The sequence below is a fragment of the Hydra vulgaris genome, chromosome 04 (assembly GCF_038396675.1).
Source record: "Hydra vulgaris chromosome 04, alternate assembly HydraT2T_AEP".
NCBI classification, from domain to species: Eukaryota; Metazoa; Cnidaria; class Hydrozoa; order Anthoathecata; family Hydridae; genus Hydra; species Hydra vulgaris.
Window position 1 is genome coordinate 13,172,703 of NC_088923.1, and position 25,449 is coordinate 13,198,151.

The 25,449-nt window shown below is 27.0% G+C and overlaps 1 protein-coding gene and 1 long non-coding RNA gene across 3 annotated transcripts in view; one reads left to right on the forward strand and one right to left on the reverse strand.

Moving 5' to 3' along the window:
• LOC101234927 (N-acetylneuraminate 9-O-acetyltransferase) overlaps positions 1-21,176 on the reverse strand; it is a 65,853-nt gene extending 44,677 nt beyond the window's left edge. The window contains exons 1-3 of one of the 2 annotated variants that reach the window (XM_065795496.1): positions 20,941-21,176; positions 11,326-11,425; positions 8,762-8,879 (exon numbers count right to left, since the gene is read on the reverse strand). In XM_065795496.1, the coding sequence (XP_065651568.1) occupies positions 8,762-8,879; positions 11,326-11,425; positions 20,941-21,100 (378 nt within the window). In that variant the 5' untranslated portion in view covers positions 21,101-21,176. The remainder of the gene's footprint in view (positions 1-8,761; positions 8,880-11,325; positions 11,426-20,940) is intronic. The other variant, XM_065795494.1, reaches the window with a different exon arrangement.
• LOC136079581 (uncharacterized) lies at positions 13,594-14,449 on the forward strand. The gene is made up of 2 exons (XR_010638045.1): positions 13,594-14,041; positions 14,162-14,449. It is a non-coding gene; the product is annotated as an uncharacterized LOC136079581 (long non-coding RNA).
• Positions 21,177-25,449: the final 4,273 nt, after the last annotated feature.

The window sequence follows — 25,449 nt, forward strand, 5'->3', positions numbered from 1 at the left end:
TTTCTTAATTTGCCGTTACAAATTATTAATTTTCTTTTGTAAAATATACGAAAGGCGGGGAAAAGAAGTAGACAAAAATAATCCTATTGCCAAACCTCTAAATATCCGTACATAATAAAGACATTAAAAACTTGTCATTAAAAATTGATGATCATTTGTTTTTCTGAAGTTTGAGTTTAACAACCTTATTTAACTTGACAATTATAGTTTTGTATTTTTTGAAAATATATCTAAAAATTAAAATATATGTATCTGAAGTACCAAATTCTCCTGTTTTAGTATGTTATTTTAGAAAAAGGTGAACCTTTTTCTAAAATAACATACTAAAACAGAAGAAATATTGCATAAATAACAGAAATTTTTAATTTTTAATTTTTTTTAACATAAAAATAAAATGGTTTAAAAAAATTTTATCCAAGAAAATATAAATTAAACAAAATACATGATTTAACTTTAAATGGATTTAAATACAAGTATTGCGTGGTATTATACCACATTAAAAGCGATGTAAAAAAGTTTCATAATTTGAAAATGCGGCATATTCTTTATTACCAAACCTATTAAAGTTACTTAATCAACAGCATCTTTAACTAATAATATTATTAAAAGCTACATACAAATGAAGTCTTTAAATGTGTTGTTAAAAACCATATTAAACTCATTTAAAGACTTTATGGTAACCAATAATATAATGATGTCTACTTGCGTAAACTCTGAGATGTAATATTATGATTCTGAAAAACCAATGATTTTGGTTAATAAATACACTTTTGGTAAATAAAACATACTTAAGTGCCAAACTCAAGTATGTTCTTGTTTATATCACATTAGAATGTTTAGGAAAATGTAAAAAAGTTTTACAGTTTTTACATGCAACGGTTCCTTTTATCAACAAACCAATTACAATTAATTAATCAATAGCCTCTTCTTTAACTAATAATATTATTACATAGTTACGTACAAATGAGGTTTTCTAAAAATCTTTTAACGTGTTGTTAAAAACCACATTAACCTCATTTAAAGACTTTATGGATAACCAAACAACCAATAACACAATGATGTCTTTAATAATTACATCAATATTACATCTCAAAATTTACGCTCGTAAATTATGAGATGTATTATTAATATAATTATGTAAACGCAATAACTTTGGTCAAAATGGTTTTTATACGATATCATATTAAATTTTCTTTAAAATTGTGCAATGTTGTGGTATAAACAAAAACATACTAAAGTACCAAACTTAAGTGTGTTCTTCCTTATCACATAAGAATGTTTAGAAAAAGATTGAAACAACCACTTCATTTGGCGAGGATGTAAACTTAGTGTAAGAAAACAAAAACAATAATAATTACTAATTTGGTGCCCTCACATTTGTAGTAGGGATGGTAAATGTTTAAGGGCATTTTTGCCAAGGTGCCCAATTACTGTTTCTCTGGAGCGATAACTTTTCTTAAAAAAACAAACAAAAAAACTCTTTAAATATATCTTAGTGCTTCTGAACCTTGCGGTTCTTGGTTTAGTTGCTTGCGGGACTCGCCTTGCAGTAGCTAGGCCACTGATACTACACTTAGATAAAGATATAAGACTTTTAGAGCCAAAAGATATTCTTGAGCAGGTGGACTTTTTTTGTATCAAAGTGGCGAAAAATCTTTACAAAAATAATGAGTCTTCTTAATAAAGTTCGGGGCTCTTTAATCTTCAGGCCATGGTGTTATAGCTCCCATAATTCAGGACAAGTTTAAACTTTCCTTAGTTTTTAAATAATAAATGCATTTACGCAAAAAAATTGTAAAAAAAGACTAACAACTACGCCAATTATTTTCTTTTCTAATAAACTACCCTTTCTGAGTCACCCATGGGTATATGCGCCTTCTGCTAAATGCCTTATTTTAGCTTTGTCTAAATTCCAGACCTTTCGAATGGTTGGCCAGATAGTGAACATTTTTGAGACAGTTTGATTCAGAGAAGGATTATAATAGTTAAAACTATCATGGACCGGAACTAGAGAGGGTTTTAAATTACAAAACTTTAAATCATGGGTGGAAACCTATTATTGATATTTTCAAACTTTACAGGGAAGAAATACCTAAAACCGCGCAAATCGAATGTTGCGGCAAACTAAATGTTAGTGCCTTAAAGTTTTTCTTTTTTTTAATTTATTTATACAAGATCATGTCAAAGTTATCTTAAAATATAAGTAAATTTATTTGCTTACTTTATATAAGTTACTTTTAATTTACTTTACAATTTATATAAAATGTAAGCTTATCTAATTTAAATTTGTTTTTATGTGCAGAGCCAGAACCAGCTTTTTTCCGTTTTTTGAGACAGTTAACTTCCAGACATGGAGCAAACGCCTTTATTTTTAATAAAGATTTGTTATTACTTTTAAAATAAAAAATTCCTACTTAAAAAATATAATTTTATTTGTAAATTTAATTTACATTTGGTAGCATATAACTTTTATGTAATTTACTTTCATACGCAAGTTATTTTATAATATAATTTTTTTTTAATTAGTTACTTTTATAGGTAAATGTAAATTACAGTTTAAGGAACTTTTATATTATGTAATGTAATTTTCAAAAGTAATTAACTTTTAAATGTAAAAGTAAAATAGCTTTTTCACGTGACTTCCTTTTACATGTAAAAGTAAATTACTTTTTGATGTTATCTTCTTTTACATAACTTTTTTTTGAAAGTAAAAAGTCTTACTTTAAAAAGTAAAAGTCGTTTCAAAAAAATAAGTTACTTATAGGGAAATGTAAATTTACATAAAACGTTTCAAATTACTTATGTAATTTACTTTTTAATAGAAATTAACTAACTCGAGTAAGCAAAAAAAAAGTAAGTAAAAGTGCCATTCCTATTGATTAGTATTGATTAATATTGGCAATTTCCATTATAAGAATGTAAAAACCATCTCAAGATGAGTTTTTATTACTGAAAGTGGTTTTTATTAGTATGAATAAACTTAAAATTATTTTTTTGATTAAAATAATAATAAAAAAACACTGTTTCAGATATTTTTAATTAATAGTTGATCCTGAAAAATATTTTATTTTGAAAAATTGAATTCAAAAGATTCTATGAAAAAATCACATAATTTCAAAAATTTTGTGCCAAATTAAATTCCTTTAAGCTGAAGAATTTGAAATATTTTGCAAAAATTATATTCAGCTCATTAAATTCATATTAAGAAGACTAACTGGTAGTAACTTATAACTAATTTCAAATAATATTCTTATAGTTATAATAGTTATGATTTATTTAACAATATAATAATTGAACCTGTCATTTTGAAAAGGGCACAAGTCCATTTATTTAGACTATTAAAAATTAACAAAACATGGTTTTTAATAAAATAATTTCTACACTACGAAAGAAATTTAACATAAAAGTAAATAAATCAAGAACATATATAATTTATGTAACTTTTATTTTTTATAAAAAAATTTAAATCATACAGAAATTTTTAATTTAAATTTATTAACTAATAGTTAAAAGTTTTGGACTTGTGTCCTTTTCAAAATGACAGGTTCAATTGACAATTCCTCAAAAGTTTTCATAATGAAAAATGAAATCTCAAAAGATTCTATTGCAAATTAAGAGACCTTGTAGAAAATTGTTTTTTAAATAAGTAAACAAGTTTTTTAAACGAATTTTATTTTATCAATTAAATCCAGATTGTTTCTGGATTTAATTGATATAATTGACTCGCATTTCAAATGATTTCTTAAACTCCACCATGATGGAGTTTAAGAAATCATTTGAAATGCGAGTACATAGATGGCTATAAACCAAAGCAAATCCAGAGAAATCACGTTCAACTTTTACGCTGGAGAACGCTGCACCGTAAACTACTTGCAAAATTTCATAGAGCCGATCCCATTTTGTTTTTTGATTTTTCTTCCAGTAAGCAAGAATGTTGAATTCAACGTCTAATGTCACTCGCGCTTCATTAAGAGCCCATTTTAAAACTAGTTGACGAATATCTTCATCTGATTCTGAAGATGCATTAACAATACCTTGCCTTGTTCCTCCTCCAGTATATTCATTGAAACGGCGTAATTTTTCAGCTTCAACATCTTCTGAGTTCATCGGAAGTATCTTTTCAGAAGTATTTGATAAATATGACGCATTTAATTGTAAGGATTCTTCTGTTGATGAAGAATTTGACTGTTCTTGTCGAGTGCAAAGTTTTTGATGGATTTTGATCAACTGTGTGATTCCTCTATTCAACAGTTCTGTATTAAACAGTTGATGACCCGATGTAAAGCAAAATCTAGGATCCAGAACTAAAGCAGCAATAAATGCTTCACATTTAAAAAAAACTTGTTCTCGTGTATTAATTGCGTTGGTCAGTAACAATTTTAATCCCAAATCACCTGATGAAACGTCCTCGATTTCTATTTTCATTTGAATCCATCGAACGTAAAATTCACTCATTGATAATTTTGGTGATTGAAAATCCATCATGGCCGAATGTATTGGTAAAAATGTGTTGAAATATTCATCTATTAAGCTCCATGATGCATCATTTAACTTTAACTTGTCGTGTCTTATCCTTTGATATGATTCTGCGTTGGTATGAAAATCTTTTATCATCAAAAAAGTAGAATCCCAACGAGGTGCAATGTCTATACGAGGCTTTTTTAGATTTTTATATGTTTGAATATATGCTACTTTTTTGGATTCAATAGCAACCTTTCTTATATTATTCAATGCATCTTCAAACATTGGCGTTATGTCCTTGGCAGCTAGCTGACACACATGTGCGCCACAAAACATGGCTGAACAGAACAATCCTACCGATTTTTCAACGCAAACAGTGTGGGCTTCACTATAATTCCCTTCTTCATTCTCTAAAGCGCCAATATCAATTTCTTCGTCTTCGAAATCTATAAATTCGTCACCATAAATTTTAAGGATTATTTTCATTTGATCTTGTGCATTTTGGAGAATATTTTAAGGATTATTTTCATTTGATCTTGTGCATTTTTGGAGAGATATTCTTTCCCTGATCTGTGCAAGTTGTGTAGATATCATTAGCACATTTTCCAATTTTTCCAATCACATTTTCCAATTGAGCAGCCAAAATTTCGCCAAACTGTCGACCTTCTTGAGTAATTATGCCTAAGGTTCTGTCGACTATTTCCCCGTCCTTGATATATCTGCAACTAACTCCAAACACGTTTCTTCCATATCACGACGCACTATCAAACATCAACAACATAAGAACATTTTCAGTTTCTTGTCTTATTAGCGAAAAAATATTTTCACATGCATGTTGAATGTAGCGTTTCATGCTGTGACGATTTATAAAAATATTGAACTTTTTAAGTGCATTTTTTACTAAAGACATTTGTCCGATTTCATCAGCTGATGCTAAAGACAAGTTAAGGCGCATCATTAATCGAATCATTTCTTCAATTAATTGATTTACATCAACTTCTAGCTTGATTCGTTTAATTAATTGAATTTCATCGTCATTTCGATGCCTTGTAGCTGGGGTAGCTTCAACTAATTCAATTTTGTCGGCTTTTTCTTTGTGTTTTCGAAGAAGGTGATCTTTGAGGTTACTTAATTTGCCTTTGTAAAATTTTTTGCACATTTTACATTTTCCTCCTTCTTTATTAATTTCAAATTGAGTGTTCACTTGTTCATTTAATAAATTATTCTCCATTTTTGACTTTAAATCGCAAGGAAAACAAAATAAATAATTATTAAAATATATATTTCACTCAAAACATTTTATGCAAGTTTATGGCAGTTAACTATGCAATTATAATGCAATTGTCAGTTTTTTTAATGATAAATGTATCATAACTATTATAATTATAAGTATATTATTCGTAATTAGTTATAAATTATTAGAATCTTTTGAATTCAATTTTTCATAATGAAACCTTTTTCAAGATCAACTATTAATTAAAAATAACTGATAATGTTTTTTTCTATTATTATTTTAATTAAAAAAATAATTTTAAATTTAGTCATACTAATAAAAGCCACTTTCAGTAATAGAAACTCAGCTTGAGATGGTTTTTAGATTCTTATAACGGGAAATCGCCAATACTAATCGATACTAATCAATACTATCAAATGATGCATCAATACTAGTCAATATTAGTCACTACTATCAAATGATGCATCGCTAAAAAGGGCAGAAAAAGACCTTTATAAAACAACTGATTTTTGCTTATAGGGATTAAAATAAAAGTTTTATAAAGCATAACTGATTGCAAAAAAGCAACAAATCTGTTAGACTATTTTCACTTTACTCTTTAAATTAAGCTGAAATGCACTATAAATTTGTTATATTGAAATAAAATAATATGTTAGACATAAAATTATGTCAAAATATGTCAATAGAAAATATGTCTGACATATTTTATGTCAGCAGAAATTAATTCCGACATAAAATTATGTCAAAATATGTCCATAGAAAATATGTCTGACATATTTTATGTCAGCAGAAAATAATTCCGACATAAAATTATGTCAAAATATGTCCATAGAAAATATGTCTGACATATTTTATGTCAGCAGAAAATAATTCCGACATAAAATTATGTCAAAATATGTCCATAGAAAATATGTCTGACATATTTTATGTCCGCAGAAAATAATTCAGACATAAAATTATGTCAAAATATGTCGATAGAAAATATGTCTAACATATTTTATGTCAGCAGAAAATAATTCAGACATAAAATTATGTCAAAATATGTCCATAGAAAATATGTGGGACATATTTTATGTCGGCAGAAAATATGTCTAAAAATATGTCGACAGATCTGCCAGACATATTATGTCGTAACAACCCTGCTTACGCCATTTTGTTTAAATTAGAACACTGTTATCACCCCATTCGAAATGGTAGAAGCCGTGAAATGTTCTGAAAACATAAACATTAAAAAAACCTTTCACAAAATTGTTTAAATTAATTTTTTTTAATTTGAGTTTAAATAACTTTTATAAAATTTCTATCTCTCCTACAGCTAACCTTACCACTTTCTTGCATAACCTAACTGAGCAACAGCCTATTGCAAATCAATTTTTAATATTATAAATATTAAAAATTGATTTGCATTAATATTTAAATATTAGTACATATTTCTTCACTGGTATAAAAAAATCAGTTTTTTTGGCACGCCTTCATAATGATTTTCTTATAACATTCTTAATTATCAAAAATACTTTAAGGATTTTCTCTTATTCTTTGCAATGTTATCACCTTATTCAACATGACTGTTGATGCAATTATTTTCGTTTGACGTCAGAGCGACTTAATCAATAAAGAACAAATAAAAGTTTTCAAGTCATAACTGCTAATAATTAGCAAACGCTTTTACAAAATTAAATTATTTAATTTATAAAATAAATAAATAAATTAAATTTCTTATGTTAAAACGTTTATTTATCAAACACTTTTTTAAATTTGTTAAAACATTTGTTGAAAACGTTTTGTTTAAATAATATAACAAAAATTTTAATATACAAATAAAGTTTTGTTATAAGTTTTATAATAATAAACATTCCATTGTTATATTATTAAAAAAAATTTAAACATGATGCATTTTTATTTTAAAGAATAACTTCAAAAAAACTTTGATTGAAAGCTATTTTATCCTTCCATTATTGTTCATTTCTTTTTAAAAGAGCAAGTGGGCAATAAAAATAGGAAGATGTTTAAAACGCTAGTTCAAATGTTTTTAAAAAAACTTTTTTTAAAAGTTGTTAAATTCACAATTCTCATTCATTTAAAGTTTAATTACATAAAACATGACGCAAATAAAAGACATTTTTAATGCTACTTTATAAATGCACCAATAGTTTTCTTACAATAAATATAACATATCATAACCGCTGAAGTTAAAAAAGAATTATTAATAAAAATAATCTTTTTTATAATTCTATATTCATCAAATATGAAAATATAGTTTTATTCCAAGTGAAAACACACACTTTAAAAAACTTGTTTAAGATATAAATAAAAAATTTTTTTTAATGATAACAGTAGACTCAAAATATTGGCGGGCGACCAAGATTAGCTGAATTATTACTCTCAATCGCCCGCCGGACGACAGAAATCCCAGTGTACACACCTGTATATAAATATATATATATATATATATATATATATATATATATATATAAAAATATATATATATATATATATATATATATATATATATATATATATATATATATATATATATATATATATATATATATATATATATATATGAACATCAATAAATACGAATTCTCTCAATACTAATTTTTTTTATTTTATCTACGAAATTTTCGTTAGATAATTGATACTAGAATCTTCAGCTTTAACTACAATTAAATAAAATTTAAATTTAATTAATAATTTGTAATTAAAGCTGAAGATACTAGTATCAATAATCTAGCGAAAATTTCTTAGATAAAATAAAAAAATTAGTATTGAGAGAATTCATATTTATTGATGTTCATATATTAAATTTATTCAAGTCTCATACAAGATGTTGTCATTTAAAAAAATATATATTTATATATATATATATATATATATATATATATATATATATATATATATATATATATATATATATATATATATAATAACTTGATAACTTGAAAATTTAATTAGTAAAACCATTTTCTTTGTTACTTAGAGTTTTGAGTTATTGGGAGTTTACTTATTGGGAGTTTATTTATATCATTCATTTCTTATTTTGATTTAAGTAAATTTTAAAATTACTAATTTTCCAGCAGAAACAGTTTCAGCAATGGAATCAACCAATTCATAGTACACACTTCTAATGCGTGAGTCACCAATAAATGCTACTTTTTGATTTTGTAAACAAACTTTGATCTCACTAAAAAAAAAACATTTAATAAAAACTAAACATACTCAAAAAATCGTACAACAGGCTCAAAAAGTACAACATACACTTTCACATTTTTTTTACATATTTTTTTAAAACATGCAAAAACTAATTTTAAAACAAAGTATCAACTACATATCTTTTGTAAAGTAGTTTATTCTCTGTATATTGATTAAAAAACAATAATACACATAAAAAACTTAAACAATTGGTTTAAAATAATTAGTAAATATTAACAAAACACGAAATAAACCAAATCAATTTGTTTGTTATGCGTATAAAATAAAAATGAAAAATTTTTTAAGAATATTTAAACAAGCTTCATACTAAAGTTAAATTTACTAGAAAAACAAAACAAGTTTAATTTTTTTTTTTAAAGAAACAAAGTTGTTAATAAATATATTAAAATATATATTCCATAAACAAGTTAACTAAATTAAAAACATATATAAACTAATCCACTGTTATTTAGGGTGATAGACCTGTTAGCTTACAATTTTAAGTTCATAACAGAAGAAACAGTGGAGCCAGTGGAGTACATCAAAGAAAACAAAAAGAATTTGGAGGCAATCCAATTTTCACGCTAACAAACTGGTAAAAAACGGTCAACCATCAGAGGTAACTACATGACACAAGACTGGATATAGTCATTTAAAATAACAACCTAAGTTCTCACAGAGAAAATATTAGCACTTGAAATAGACAAGACCACCCTGAAACCTGAACAACAACTTTTTCACAAACACAGCAAACTCAACATCTTAAACAGATGTGGTAGCTAACTCAGAATCAACAGCCACAAAAGTTACCAAACAAAACAATAAGATGTAAAGAGCCAAAGTAAATTGTATGGTCATTTATGGTCTACTTAGCACAAAAAACGTAACAACAACAAAGTGCCAGTAAAAAGATTTATTGAGAATATCAAAATAGATTCTATTCACTAGATTATAAACTTTCAGCTTTCATTATAACACCAAAGGACTGAGTAGCAACTCCGCCAATTGTTGTCTAATTCGAAGATGTAAAAACTAGAAACAGTATACTAGCAGCCACAAATAACTATAAAACAAAGAATATTGTTAAAGAGCTAGAAAACAGTTCACAGAAGACTTAAAACTGTGAACTTTATGAGTCTGGAAAACATGACAATGGAACAGTGGCTCAGGCTTGGCAGATGGAGCAGGTTCAACTACATTATTAGAACTTCTTTTTTCGAGATATAATATTTATGTGCAGAAGACATTGAAGTTGCTTTAACAAAAAAAATGTTATTTATTTTTGGCACCTAGCAATTATCATCTCAGTTTGACCAGTAGTATGACTACTGGTCAAACTGAGATGATAATTGCTAATGTGGATGCATGAACTTTATTAAAAAATTATTCTAGTTATCAATTTCAGAAACCATAACTACTAAAGTTAGTTGTAATTTGCAAACTAAGTATTGCAATATCATAACACTGTCAATCTGAGCAACTTCATATTTCATATCAATTTTGTGTTTTATGAGGAAGTAAAATGTTAGATTATCATCAGATACTTTTTTCATCTTTATGACATAGAATAAAAAAGTGTCCTCTGTTTGAAACTAAATAACTATTCATTTTCATCATTGACATCACCTTCATATTGCTGGATCATTCAATATCTTTGTAAAAAATATTAGGCAACTTGTAGGAAAACTGTTGCATTAGTTAATCATGCAAATTTTTGATTTTCAGCTGCAGACAATCATTTCAATAATGAGATTTAGTATTTTATGACGTTTCAAGGTCTACAGCACTTGACATCAATTTTACATTTTGGTGTATTGTAGACACACAAATAAATTTGAAGAATCTGATTTTATGGTTATATATGCTTTCTCTTATATTGTGACCATGAGTTATGCTTTCACTAATTGCTTTCTCATGGGTAAAAAAAATTTTTTACTACAAGATTTTAGGTTATCCTTATATTATAAAGTAGTTTTTAGATGTTGCAAGTTTAAAAATTGATTTCTTTTTTATTAACCCTTTAACCACTAAGTTTTAATCAGTAAAATGTAATATTATTCAAATTTAAAAGTTTTAATAATTTTAACCGTTAAGGTTGTTTTTCATCTGTCAAATTCCAATCAAAGACATTATTTTTTAACACTTTCAGCAAGGGTTAATAAAAAAGAAAGCAATTTTTAAACTTGCAACATCTAAAAACTACTTTATAATATAAGGATAACCTAAAATCTTGTCTTGTAGTAAAAAAATTTTTTACCCATGAGAGTTAAGCAACTAGTAAAAGCGTAACCCATGGTAACAAATTTCCATAGGGTTTTACAGGAACTTTCTGAATTATTAAAATAATTCCAGGAATTTCCGGGAGTTTTTTTAATGAATAGGAACCCTGTATAAAGAATATTTTAAAGATATAAGTTAACAAAACTTATCTTGTGCACCTTATTGAATAACGATGCATAATGCATCCTTCTGGCTGCCATTGTTGACCAATCCAATACCCTGATTCAAACAATAATGGGCATTTGTGACCAGAATAGTCTATAAAAAAAAAAAAAAAATTATAACAATTATAGGAAACTTCAAGTTTCCTATAATTGTTATAAAATTATAACAATTATAGGAAACTTGAAGCAATAAAAAAAAGTAAAAAGAAATTTAAAAAAAATATGATTTAAAGAATATTTAAATAAAACTAAAATTGTTAGCAAGATGTGATGTGACATGAGCAGTGCCAGTCATAGCCCTCTTGCAGTTTTGCCTAAATATGTTATACCATACAAAAAGATGTTATACCATACAAAAATATGTTATACCATACAAAAAGATGTTATACCATACAAAAATATGTTATACCATACAAAAATATGTTATACCATACAAAAATATGTTATACCATACAAAAATGTGTTATACTATACAAAAAGACAAATTCTTAAACTGACTCATTTTGAAGGCATCTATAAAACAAGAGTAGAAAAAATTTAATGTTTAAAACTTGTAAACTTGTAAACTGCTTAAAACTTGTAAACTGTTTAAAACTTGTAAACTGTTTAAAACTTGTAAATGTTTAAAACTTGTAAACAAGATATATATTTCTCATCTAATACACTCAAGTTGTACAAGCCTTTTTTTAAAAACTTATATACATATACATTATAAATGAAAAATTTCTAAGGTGTAATTATGTATAAAGGTTAAGAGAAAATTTAAAAAGTTAAATTATGCAAAAGTGCTTTTATCAGAATCTGAATAAAAAGATGTTATTAGATAGAAAATGTGCAAAAACCACTGAAAATTGTATCCTCTTTGAACCTTCTGACAAAAATGAGGGCAAAATCTGTTCATCAAGAATGTTAGAACGTTGATAAACTTGGTCAAGAAAACAATAGCTCTGATGAACAAAAGCATATCAATCGTGGAAATTAAAAAAGGCTAACCAATATAAAAAAGGCTAAACAATATAAAAAAGTCTAACCAATCTAAAAAAGGCTAATCAATATAAAAACTATTAAAAAACTTTCTATGATTCAAACAAAACAGAAATAAAAACAATAAGAAAAAAAAAAAAGGAAATGGTTTAAGAAAGCTTATTTATAAAAAAAAAAAAATCATAGATCACAAAAGTCAAACAGACCAGTTAGTCATATAAACATATGCCACAAGCTAAAAGTTTTGCTTTATCTAAAATTTTACTAGGCAAGTATAACTTTAAAGCTGCAGAAGATTCAGGCTATTAGCTGAGAGCTGATTGAAATATTCAATATATTCCAAATTTTGCAAAACTAAACTTATTAACTTTACCCTCAAAGTAAAAAATTAGAAAACTGTTTTTCTTATAAACTAATGTCATCAACATAAGCAACACAGCAAACTATAGCTTCTATTTTGTAGCTTTTGAATCATAAATAACTTAGTATAGGGTAAAAATATATGAAATTATTTAGACCATGACACCCTTACGTCTCAGAATTTGTTTATTTTTACACCACTTGCAGTCCATATCAAAAAAATAATAACTGCAAAAATTTTAGTTAAAAATACCCATGGGTTCCAGAGATATTGTCACTTGAAATAATGCTGACTCAGCATTTTAGTGATTTTCTGAAGCGACTACAAAGCAACTTTGACATACAGTATCTTCATAATGGCTTAGGGAAATTTCCTAAAATTTGGTACTCTAATAGATTTTAACTTGAGAAATCCAAAAATGCCACTCTTAAGACTCGATTATCTCAAGAAATGCCTCATTTATCCAATTTTGTTCAAAATTGTTGACTTGTAAATTAGTGATTTTTGGAGGTAAAATAAAGACTGTGGCCCAAAATCCCGAGTAAAAAGTTTAATTGTATATCATTATTTCATCTTAGGTCTACTGAAAAAAATTAGATTCATTAATTGTCTCTCTAATACGTGATCAAAATTTGCATTTAAAAATGGTGTCTTTTTAGAAAAATTTAAATTTTGTAACAAAAGCAATTAAAATATTTTTTAAAACATTTATTTGAATAAAACATCAAACAGTGTCATTTATTGACTAGTTTAGGATATTTATAGTCATGGGCCAAGGGAGATACCCTCCCCTCCCACGGGAGGCCCCTACGCCCCTCCCCCAATCTCCCTAGATTTTTTTTTTTTTTTTTTTTTTTTCATAAAATGAATAAATAATGCAAAAACATACAATTTAATTTTAATTTTGAAAAAAAAAAAAAATTTCATTATTTCAAATTGGTGACTTAAAACCTTCTTTTATATAAAAAACAAACATAAGTTTTGTTTTGTTCTTTTTAAAGGTATTTACTTGTTTGTATTTTCTTAAAGAATTACTTTTAATTTTATAGTTTTTATATTATTTTGTTAGGTAATAAATAATAAAAATAATTAATATGGAGAAATGTGACATTGGAAAAAGTCTTAACATTCATTGCCACAAAACTGGATTTTCAAGAAAACAAGGTTTTGTTCAATTTAAAGATCTTCCTTGTGAAAAACAAGAAGAAATAATATGGCGAGCAAATTTAAAGGAAAAATATAGTTCAATAAGAATTATATGTTGTTATCATGAGCAATTCTATGGAAAATATTTTGAGAGAAAAATTACAAAGTGTTGCAATCCTTTTGGAACACACAAGGAAAGTAAAAAAATTGCTATAAAAGGTAATCTTACCTTATTTACAACAGAATTGATATGGAAATTAAAAGAAAACAATTTATTATTTATAAAATGTTTGATAATTTCAGTTATTTTAACCACGTAAAACTAAATTTGTTTTTTAGGTAATATAAAGATTTCCATAGACATGGCAAACTATTTGCAAAAAAATAATGTTTATGTAACCCCAGGTTGGAAATTCTGCAGTAAATGTTACAAAAAAGGAATAGAAACTGATGAAGATTTAAATTCAAAGGAGGAATGGAAATCCAAAAGTGAGAAAAAAATTAAGTTAGATACCACTATAGAATTGCTTGGAATTTCACCAGTCAAACTAAAAAGTCTTTCAAAACACAGCAAATTCCCTGTAGCAAAACAAAAGTTTAAGAACACTATTGACAGAGTTGCAAAAATGGTCTCATTAGCATATAATATTAAAGAAACTTTTTTAACAACAGAAATAAAAAGCCCCATTTTAAACAACAACATTAACAATGACCATGATCTAGACATTTTAATGTATGAAATAAAAAATAAAATTTCAAAGACTGACTCTTATTGCCATAAGGTGCAAATGTTAACACTAGCACCAAAATCATGGACACGTAAAAAGATATCAAGCTATTTTGAAGTGTCTGAGTATCTTGTTCGAACAGCAAAAGTTAAAAATGAGAATGGAATTCTATCATTACCCGGAAAAAAAACTGGAAACCCACTTTCACCAGAAACAGTTAATTTAGTGATTAACTTTTATCAAAGTGATGAATTTTCAAGAATGATGCCAGGAAAAAAAGATTATGTAAGTATTAAGAAAAACCAACATGTTCAAAAAAGATTATTGCTACTCAATCTTAATGAATTACATGTTGCATTTAAAAAAGACTACCCTAACGTCAAAGTCAGTTTGTCAAAATTTTGTACTCTTAAACCTAAATGGTGTATTACAACTAATGCGCCAGGTACCCACAATGTATGTGTTATCATACATCACCAAAATACAAAATTTCTCATTGATGCCATTAGGTGGAATAAAAGTTATAAAGATTTCATGGCATTGATTGTTTGCTCTCTTGAAAATGCAGAATGTATGTTACATCGATGTAATCAATGCCCTGGTATTGAAGTGTTAAAAAGTTTTTTAGTGCAGGAGTTTATGGACCATGAGCATGAAGAAGATGTAGTATTTAAGCAATGGCAGAGTACCGATCGTACAACACTACTTTCACAGTCATTGCCACTAGATGAATTTAATGATTTATTATGTGACAGCATTGACAACCTTACCATTCATTCATATATTGCAAAAACACAAAGTAGATACTTAAAAAACTGTAAAGAAAATCTTAACCAAAACGAACGCTTAATTTTAGGAGATTTTGCTGAAAACTATCAATATGTTGTTCAGGATGAGGTTCAAAGTTATCACTGGAGCAAAAGTCAATGCTCACTTTATACAATTATACTTTATTTTATAGAGAACAAACTTCTTAAACATAAATCTTTTTGTTACCTTTCAGAAGATGTTGATCATGACACAGGATTTATTTACAAGACTCAGGAAGATATAACTAGATATATCAAAGAAAATCTACCTGATGTATCAAGTGTGAAATACATTTCCGATGGTTGTGCAGCACAATTTAAAAATTTTAAAAATTTTATCAATCTTTGTCATCACAGTAAAGACTTTGATTTAAATGCTGAATGGGTATTTTTTGCTACCAGTCATGGTAAATCCCCCTGTGATGGTATTGGTGGGACTGTTAAAAGAGTAGTATGTCAAGAAAGTCTAAAACAAATAACTACTGGGCAGATTTTAGATGTTAATTTAATGTACTCCTTTTGTAAAGCCAAGATAAAAGGAATTTATTTCAAGTTATTTTCAAAAGAAGAAATTGATCAAACACGAGTACAATTAGAAAAAAGATATTTAGGTGGAAGAACAGTTCCTGGCACAAGGATGTATCATCATTTTATTCCAATTGCTCCAAACACTATAAGTTATAAAAAAATAAGTACTGATGCATGCACTGAAATATTTGATATCATTCCAAAAAGCAAACATTATGTAGATATTTCATTAAATAATAAAAAAATGGATTATATTGCAAGTTTTTATGATGGATTTTGGTGGGTAGGGATTGCTGAAGATGTAAGTGAGCTTGATATAAAAGTCAGATTCATGCATCCACATGGACCAGGTAAAAACTTCCTTTGGCCAATGAGAACTGATGAGTGTTGGGTGCTCAATTCTGAAGTTATATGCCTAATTTCTACACCGCGAACAATATCAGGTCGTACATACAACATATCTGATTTAGATTTGAAGAATATAAACTTTTGGTTACAAAAAAAAATTAATTATGTTTAAAATAATTTTGTTTTTATTTTATTTACCTATTTTGCATTTAAAATGTCTTTTATTTTTTTCAAATTCTTGAATTGTAGGCTGAGAAGGAGGGGTGGGGGTTTAAATAAATCACAAATCATTCCCATCTTATTATGTCAATGACTATATTAGTCTAAAACTACATAAAGATATTGATTGTCAAAATGTTTTAAAAACGTTTTAATATCTTTGGTTTTAAAATTTATGACTTAAAATTGTAAAAAGATCTTTCAAATAAGAGGTAAGTATTTATTGATTTGAAGTAACGCAAATAAACTGTTTCTCAAACTTAAACTGAAAAAATATGTTTTTAAAATGTATTTTAACAATCAACTATTATTTATTCATTTTATGTAAAAAAAAAAATAAAAAAAAATCTAGGGAGATGGGGGGTGACGTGGGGCCTCCCGTGGGAGGGGAGGGCGTCTTCCTTGGCCCATGACTATAAATATCCTAAATTAGTTAATAAATAACACTATTTGATGTTTTATTTAAATAAATGTTTTAAAAAATATTTTAATTGCTTTTGTTACAAAATTTAAATTTTTCTATAAAGACACCATTTTTAAATGCAAATTTTGATCATGTATTAGAGAGACAATTAATGAATCTAATTTTTTTCAGTAGACCTAAGATGAAATGATATACAATTAAACTTTTTACTCGGGATTTTGGGCCACAGTCTTTATTTTACCTCCAAAAATCACTAATTTACAAGTCAATAATTTTGAACAAAATTGGACAAATGAGGCATTTCTTGAGATAATCGAGTCTTGAGGGTGCTTTTTTTGGATTCCTCAAGTTAAAATCTATTAGAGTACCAAATTTTAGGAAGCTTCCCCAAGCCGTTATGAAGATACTGTATGTCAAAGTTGCTTTGTAGTCGCTTCAGAAAATCACTAAAATGCTGAGTCAGCATTATTTCAAGTGGCGATATCTCTGGAACCCATGGGTATTTTTAACTAAAATTTTCGCAGTTATTATTTTTTTGATATGGACTGCAAGTGGTGTAAAAATAAACAAATTCTGAGACGTAAGGGTGTCAAAAATTATTTTTTTTGGCTGATTTCATATATTTTTACCCTATACCCTTATTAGTTCTTTTTTTATTTTTATTTTTGTTTGTTTTTATGCTATATTTATGTAATGCAACACAATATATATGCAAATATTACAATATCTAAAAGTTTTGTTAGCTTTTTTGTGTACTAAAGTAATACTCATAATCTGAGCTAGCAAAAACTAGATTTGAAGTTGTATTTTACAATTTTTCCAAAATTAAACATATTTCTTGAACCCTCTAATTAACCACTTATTAGCCACTTATGACTAATGACTATTTCTGATAATGACTATAATGATATGATATGACTGATATGTGAAAAGATAAAAATAATATTTTGAGTTAAAGTTTTATGTCATTTTTTATAAGAAATACCTCATTTCTTTTACTAAAATATTATTATACAATCATGGCATTAAGAATAATAGAAAACAACTTAGATACCCACTATAGTCCTGTAAAAAGACCTATAGCACTATAACCTATTTTTTCCACGACTTTTTTGAAAAATATATTAAAAAATACTATCAGGTTTTAAAGTGTTTTTACTTCTGTCTTTTTTTTCAACTTTTGATTTCTAAAACATTTCGATGAGACAAAATATTTACCTCTAGTTTTTACATTTGAATGTGCAATTTTAATTTCAGAAAATCAAGTCAATCTTTAAATTGAAAATTTTAAAACTTTACTTGTGTCTGTCATATTACTTGCTACTGTGGTGGCAACAAAACAAATATTATTGGCTTGAATTTGAGACTGTCAAAATGTTTTGTTTTTTTAATCTTACTTTTACTAGTGGTAAAACTGTACAGACACAACTCATTCAAGGCTTCAATTCTTCAAAAAAAAAAAAAAAAAAAAAAAAAACTATTTACTTTTTGACTTAGTTCTTTTTTTTGCTTTGTTGTTCTTCTACTCTTTGTTCTTCTTCTTGAGTTTCAAAAACTCAAAAAGGTATTAGAGTGATTTTAGGAAAATAGTAGAGATACTATTTTCCTAAAATCAGTAATGTATTTTGGAACTATGCTGGATTAAAAATCTTCCTTTTGAATTTCATCATTACTTTCAGACAAAATTAAATCTAATTATGTTGTCCAAGTAAGTTGACTTTTTCAACTTGGAAAAAAAAAATACCATATTTTTATAATAAATTACCATATTTGATTCTCATTTTAGTTTCATATGCATGCCAGATAATCAAATAATCAACCTTTAAAAAAAGATTTATTCAAAATAAAGTGATTAAAATTATACACTTTTAAAATGACTTTATTGACAATGCTTCTTTGTAATATAAACTTATATAATAAGATTATAAAACTATATGGTAACATTAAAATTTGAATTGTACCTTAATATAACAGTTAATAATATTTAATGATGTTGTGATAAAGCATCAGACAATATCTATGACAGCCGGTATATATTAATTAATAAGTTAATTCAGTTTCTAAATAATAAAGCGTTAATAATAAGCTTTCTTGATTTTCCTTTTGTTTGTTATTATTTTTAAGTCAATGGATTGCAAGACCTGATGGGCAAATAGAGTTTTTTGTTTGATTTTGTTTAATATACCTTTAAATATATCTTGAACAGCTGGATCAACTCTTAGCAGTCTAGCCTCCTAAGCTGTCAAACCCAAAATTTCCATTTTTTTACGTACTCAAGATGTCTTAGTTCTGGTATCATTTGCTCTTTGTGAAACTTTTTCTAGTTCATTAATATCTTATGTATAATAGAGACTCAATTCTTGAAACGAAAACTCTAACTTTGGTTTAATTTTTTCAGCTAATTGTTATCACAACAATTATCTACCTTTCATCTTTTAGGATAAACTATTACTTCCAATCTTTCCAATCTATCGTAAAATTAGCCTCAGCTAAGGCTGCATCTTTTTATTGTGCTTGGCACTTTCTTACTCTGGATTCTCTATAAATCTCAAATCCATCCTTGTATGAAAGACTGCTGCTACATCTAGAACGGATCTTCAAATGATGCCCTTACTCTTTTAGGCGAGATGCTAAAACGCGTTGTAAACATAGTTAGACCTGCTTTTGCAGCCAACCTTCAACCAGTGTCACATCAACATAATATTGCTTCACTTTCTCTTTTCTATGAATACTATAATGGACGCTGCTGTAAAGAGTTGGCGCCTCTTGTGCTATCTACTGAAATCCATTATTGTGTTACACCTTGTTTTCCTGATTCATATAATTTGCAATCTTTTAAGTCATCTGTTAATCATTATCTTGCTTCATAAACTTCATCTTTTCTCTTTTAGTAACTTCCAACTCTAATAGTGGTTGCTTGCCACCTTGTTGAAAGTGAAGATGTTAAAACAAAAAAAACAACAACAACAACAACAAAAACCATCTAAAATACAGTGTTTTTATCAGATCTTTATCCTTGTACTTGAATGTATTATTTAGTAATGAGAGCATACTATTCGCTCTATTAGCTGGATTTTTAACTTGTTTGGCCCATTTCAAATCACTTGATATATAAATACTAACGTGCTTTTCTAATTTTGACTTTTTAATTTCCATTAATATTTTTTTATTGTTCATAAAATACAAATATTCTTTATTATTTGAACCAAAATGCATAATTTTACATTTTTTCAAAATTTAACCCTAATTTACATTTTATAGACCATTTCTCAAGTTTATTTAAATCATTTTTAAACAACTGTGAATCATTTTTTAAAGAAATAGGTGCAATTATCGAATCATCATCAACATATAAACAACATTCATTAATAAAATGTTCTAGTAAATCATTTATAAATTTCTACTACCTCTTTAGACCCTTACAATTTAAAAATATATTTGTTGTATACAGTGGAAAAATGAGGCATACAGAAACTCCATAAAACAATAACATGAATTGAACAACCTTTCCCCACTCCATATATGGTAAAAATTCAAATTCAAGATCTATTTATAAATTATTATTATTGCTGTTTATAATAAATATATTACTACATCTATTAAATTTTACAACTTTTATTTTTATACTAACATTATTACTGTTTTATTTAATATTTTTACTTTCACTCAATAATACTATTTGCTTTTTTTATTTTAACTAATTTTACTGTTTTTACAATTACTGTTAACAGTTATAATCTTTTATTAATATTTTATTGTTATTATTATATTACTAATTTTAAACATCTTAAATTTATTGTATACTTTACAATAACTAACAATAAATAACAGCTAACAACACTATTGTGTTATTAGCTGTTTTGTGTTATTATTGTGTTATAATTGTGTTATTTTGCTTTTTTACAGAGTCTTTCTGGTTTGAATTAGTTTTATACTATTTCTATTTTCCCTTTACAAATATAACATTTGTAATATTGTTTACTATACTTTGCTTTTTGTGTGTGTGAATAATATTGATCGAAAAACATACTTAAAGCTTTTTAATAAAAAATGCATTCTAACCATTTTTGAATAATCTGTAAAAATGAAAAGTAGCCGATAAAAATATTATAAACCAAGCAATGCATTTGCAAAAGTTTCCAGCATTATAAAAAGGAAAACAGGGAGTTGAAGGGAGTTTTTTTTCAGTGACAACATCGCCAGATGCTTCTTCCATATTCATCTGCAAATTTCACTTCGTTGCATTGCGATAGCAACAATTACCTTTTTTTTCTTTTTTTTTTTTTGGTTTACTTTCCGGTAGTGCTCGGATTATTTACTTTCTGATTACCCGGCTATCAGCTTTTCGAAATTTTTTGCATTCTCTGCTGGCTTTCTCTGATATATATATATATAAAGATAGGCGCAGCGGAGGGTACTTACAGCGGAGGGCACTTACTGGTGAACTTAATAAAGGATATGTGCAGTAAGTGTACATACTGAGGGTTTGGGTTTATAACTGAGGGTTTGGATTTGGGCAGGCAATCTTCTAAATAAAAGGATATTTTTTTATGTTTGTGGCCCTGAAAGAATATAAATTATATTTTTTATATCAGTGAAGTTTGAGAATAAAGTCAAAGTACTGTTTAAATCAGTTGTATATTATGATATATATATTCTTAATACATCATTGGATTAAATGGTTTTTAAAACCTGATTATAATTGGGTTATATTAGTAAACCGTAATAATACGACTTATACCACTAACATTTTATTTATGTTTTTATTAATCAACCTTAATAGTAGGCACTATTGTCAAACTTCTAAACCGACATTATCCCTCAGGGGCAGCAAGCATAACTTTTTTTTTTAAGTTTTAATTTTGTGGTTATTAAGGTCCTCCAGAAGTTCATACGGTCTTATCACAGAGCACCGTGGAAGATCATTTAACTAGGAAGTTCAGGCCTCCATCCTTACCAATCCCGCTTAATGGGCTAGAGCCGGAGGGCCTTTTGGTTCGGAGCCAGAACTCTAACTACTTCGCTACGGCTGCCAATTATCCTTTTATTTGTTTAAAAACAAACCAGTTGATGTATGTACACTTGCTGCATTTATCCCTATTTAAGTCAGTCAATTTATACACATTCTGCAGCTACATTCTTCCATATCCCAGTTTGCCTAACCCCTGTAAACCCGAGTTTGCAGAAGTGAAGCTCAACGTCGGAATTAAGGTTCCACAACTATTTTTGTAAATATTTTAAAAATATTTTAAGATAAAATCTAAAAACAAACAAAAAAATAGTTCAAAAACAAACAAGAATAAAAGAAGATAAAAATAAATGACCAAATAATCATATAGGGATGTTTTCTACAAAAGTAATTTTGAAATTGTTCGCCGCTTTTTCGCGTTCCAACATTGAACTGTCTGTAACAAAATTTGCAGAGTATCTTCAGGAATTATATTTTCTGAATTTCTAATATTTACTTTCTAAATATTAAATTAACCATATTAAGGTTTTCATATTCAATCTATGAATATTGCACAATTCCTTTATAACATTCAAAAAAGTGGGTTTAACTGAACAAATTTAACGGGACTGAATAAAAGTTTTATAAGCTATATATCTTAGACAACTATAGTCTTCTTTTTGCCCCGGTCATGTAAATCTTTTATTCAGACACTTTGTAATTGTAAATGTTCTTAAACGCCAAAATATTAAAAAAAAAGATGGGAGTTCATGATCTCAACAGTTCTTAATTGTTTAAAAGATGAATAGATTTATTGTGTTTTGCTGTATAAAATTTATGCTATTCAAACTTTAAATAGTTATATAGTTCTTAATATACTTAAAGAAATTAAAAAGATGACTTAACGATGATTAAGTTTATTACGAGGTATTATTTGATGGTCACGTATGGTTATAGTGCAGTAAACTATTTTTTTTATTTTCCGGAGAGTAAAGTTTCGTTTCAATAGCATTAAGTTTTATGCCGTTTAAGGTGGTACAACATCAAATAAATAAATGAAATAAACCTCCAAAATAAAAATGCTTTTAAATACAGTTTACTCAAATGATTTAAATATAAAAATTAAAAAAAAAAAAAAAAAAAATTTAAATTAGCATTAGGACCATAATGGCGGAAAAAACTATCAAAAAATGCGTTTTTGGACTAAATTTCAAAACATAATATCTAAGGCTAGCCATCATCATATGACCTGAAATTTTGTACACTTACTCTAAACACTATTTTATTCCATTTAACAGATTTTTTTAATATCAAAGTAAATGATGAGTTATGATTTTCCTCATATTTTATTTATTTTTTGACGTTTTAGATAGATCTTTTAGATAGATCTTTTAGACTGATCATAAAATAAAATCCATCTGTTAAATGAATTTTATAGGTGTATCGAGCAAGTACTGAAAATTTCAGATCAAATGAACAATGCTAACTCAAGAAACTGTTTTGAAGTTTAAGCAAAAACGAAAAAACAGCTTTGAAAAATTCTTGATATATTATTTACAATATTAATTTAAAATCCTCCTGAAACATAACTGTCATTACATTCTTTTGCTTTCTCCTCATCTAGGTGACCTTTTTTGATGGCTCTAAGAGTTTTTATTCTTTTTTTTCACTTCTCTAATGACTTGCACCTCATTTGACTAATCCTTTTTTTATTTATTTATTTTTTATTTGAATTTTTCATGCTATATTTTCCTATACAATGTTTTTATCCGAAGATATTGTTAGCATAGGCTTAGCATAGGAACAGCCACAAATAGTCATTAAGACTAATCCAAAGTAGCGTCCGTTATTGACCAAAATTTTTGCGTACAGAAGTACTACTCAAGCGCTGAGTTGGCGGTGGCAGGATTTGAACCCGTATCGTGCAACAGTCCGGGACTTAACTTTCCGTTTAACGCTCTAACCAGCTGAGCTATCCAGCCACATGTTTTAATATTAGAAGCCGCTGAAATATTTGATACCTTACCATGTAAACCAAAATGTCTAAAAACATTAATAACACCCTTTGCACCATCATTGTATGCTAAAATAGCTGAATACGTTTCCATTTCCAGTGTCGATTTAGAAACAAAAACTCTTTTTGGTACACGAGTCCAAATAAATCCATTAAGTGCCTCGTTAGCATTTTGTGTGTTTCCATGTAAACATTTTGATAACAATTCATCTGATTGTAAATTTATAATTATTGGTAGAATTAAATCTTTTATCCACAGAGGTATGGTAGATTTGGGTTTATAATTCTTTTGATTTAGAGCCCAGTATTTGGACCAACTATATTTTCCACGAGAACAAAACTGGTGGCGTGTATAGGAATCAGGAAAATCGGTGAAGTGGAAAAATATGGCATAAACTGCTTTCTTCATTGAATACAAGTTTCCCACATTAGATCTGATTGCAAGACCATATAAATTTTGCATTGAATTAATGCAGTTTTAAGTGAGTTTACCTCTGTCTGATATTGGTTTTTTAGTACCTTTTTGGGCTTTGACAAGGTTTCGTAAACGTGTTCCTAACCATTTTTGAACATGTCCAACACATGTTCAAAAACGGTTAGTTCCAGCTAGTTGCTGACATTGTAGTTAATGTTTTCATTGAGTTGATGTTTCCAGTAAGTTGATGTTTTCCTAATGTGAATATGTTGCCATTATTTTTTGATAATTGGACATGCATTTTATTATCTTACTACATGGTTTTACTATTTTTTGACTATATATATATATATATATATATATATATATATATATATATATATATATTTATATATATATATATATATATATATATATATATATATATATATATATATATATATATATATATATATATATATATATATATATATATATATATATATATATATATATATATATATATATATATATATAGTATGCAGCAAGTAGTGGAACTTGCAAAAAAAAGTTACAGCGAGTAGTGGAACTTGCAAAAAAAATGTACAGTGGTTGTGGAACTTGCAAAAAAAATTTACAGTGAGTCGTGGAACTTGCACAAAAAAAATTACACCGAGTAGTGGAACTTGCAAAAATATAAAGCGAGTAGTGGAACTACTCGCTTTATATTTTATAGACGGGTCTAGCTTAAATTCACGTCGTGTCTATTGTTAACAATGATTATTATATAGTTTCATTAATGTAATTTAATATCTTAATCATTAACTAAAAGCCAAGATGTAAACTAATTAAAATAATATTATAAAACATTTTTTGTTTTTAAAATTTTTTTCAGGTCAGAGGGGGAACCATCTATAGCTATCACTAAGCATTATGTGATGTACTTTGAATTTTAGTAAAAGATGTTTTTATATTAAAGTTTATTATTTTAATTACATTTAAATATTTTTTCGAATCTTATTAAAAATATAATTTTTTTTAGGTTGTCTAAGAGGGGGGGGGGAGGCGATGACATGCCCACTTCCCCATCTACACCCCTTGAAACAAAGGGTGTGCTGCTAGTGATGTTGGAAAGTAGTAAAATATAATTTTTTACTTGATACTAGATTTCGTTTTAATTATAAAGATAAATATTTATAAAAAAAAGAGTCATTT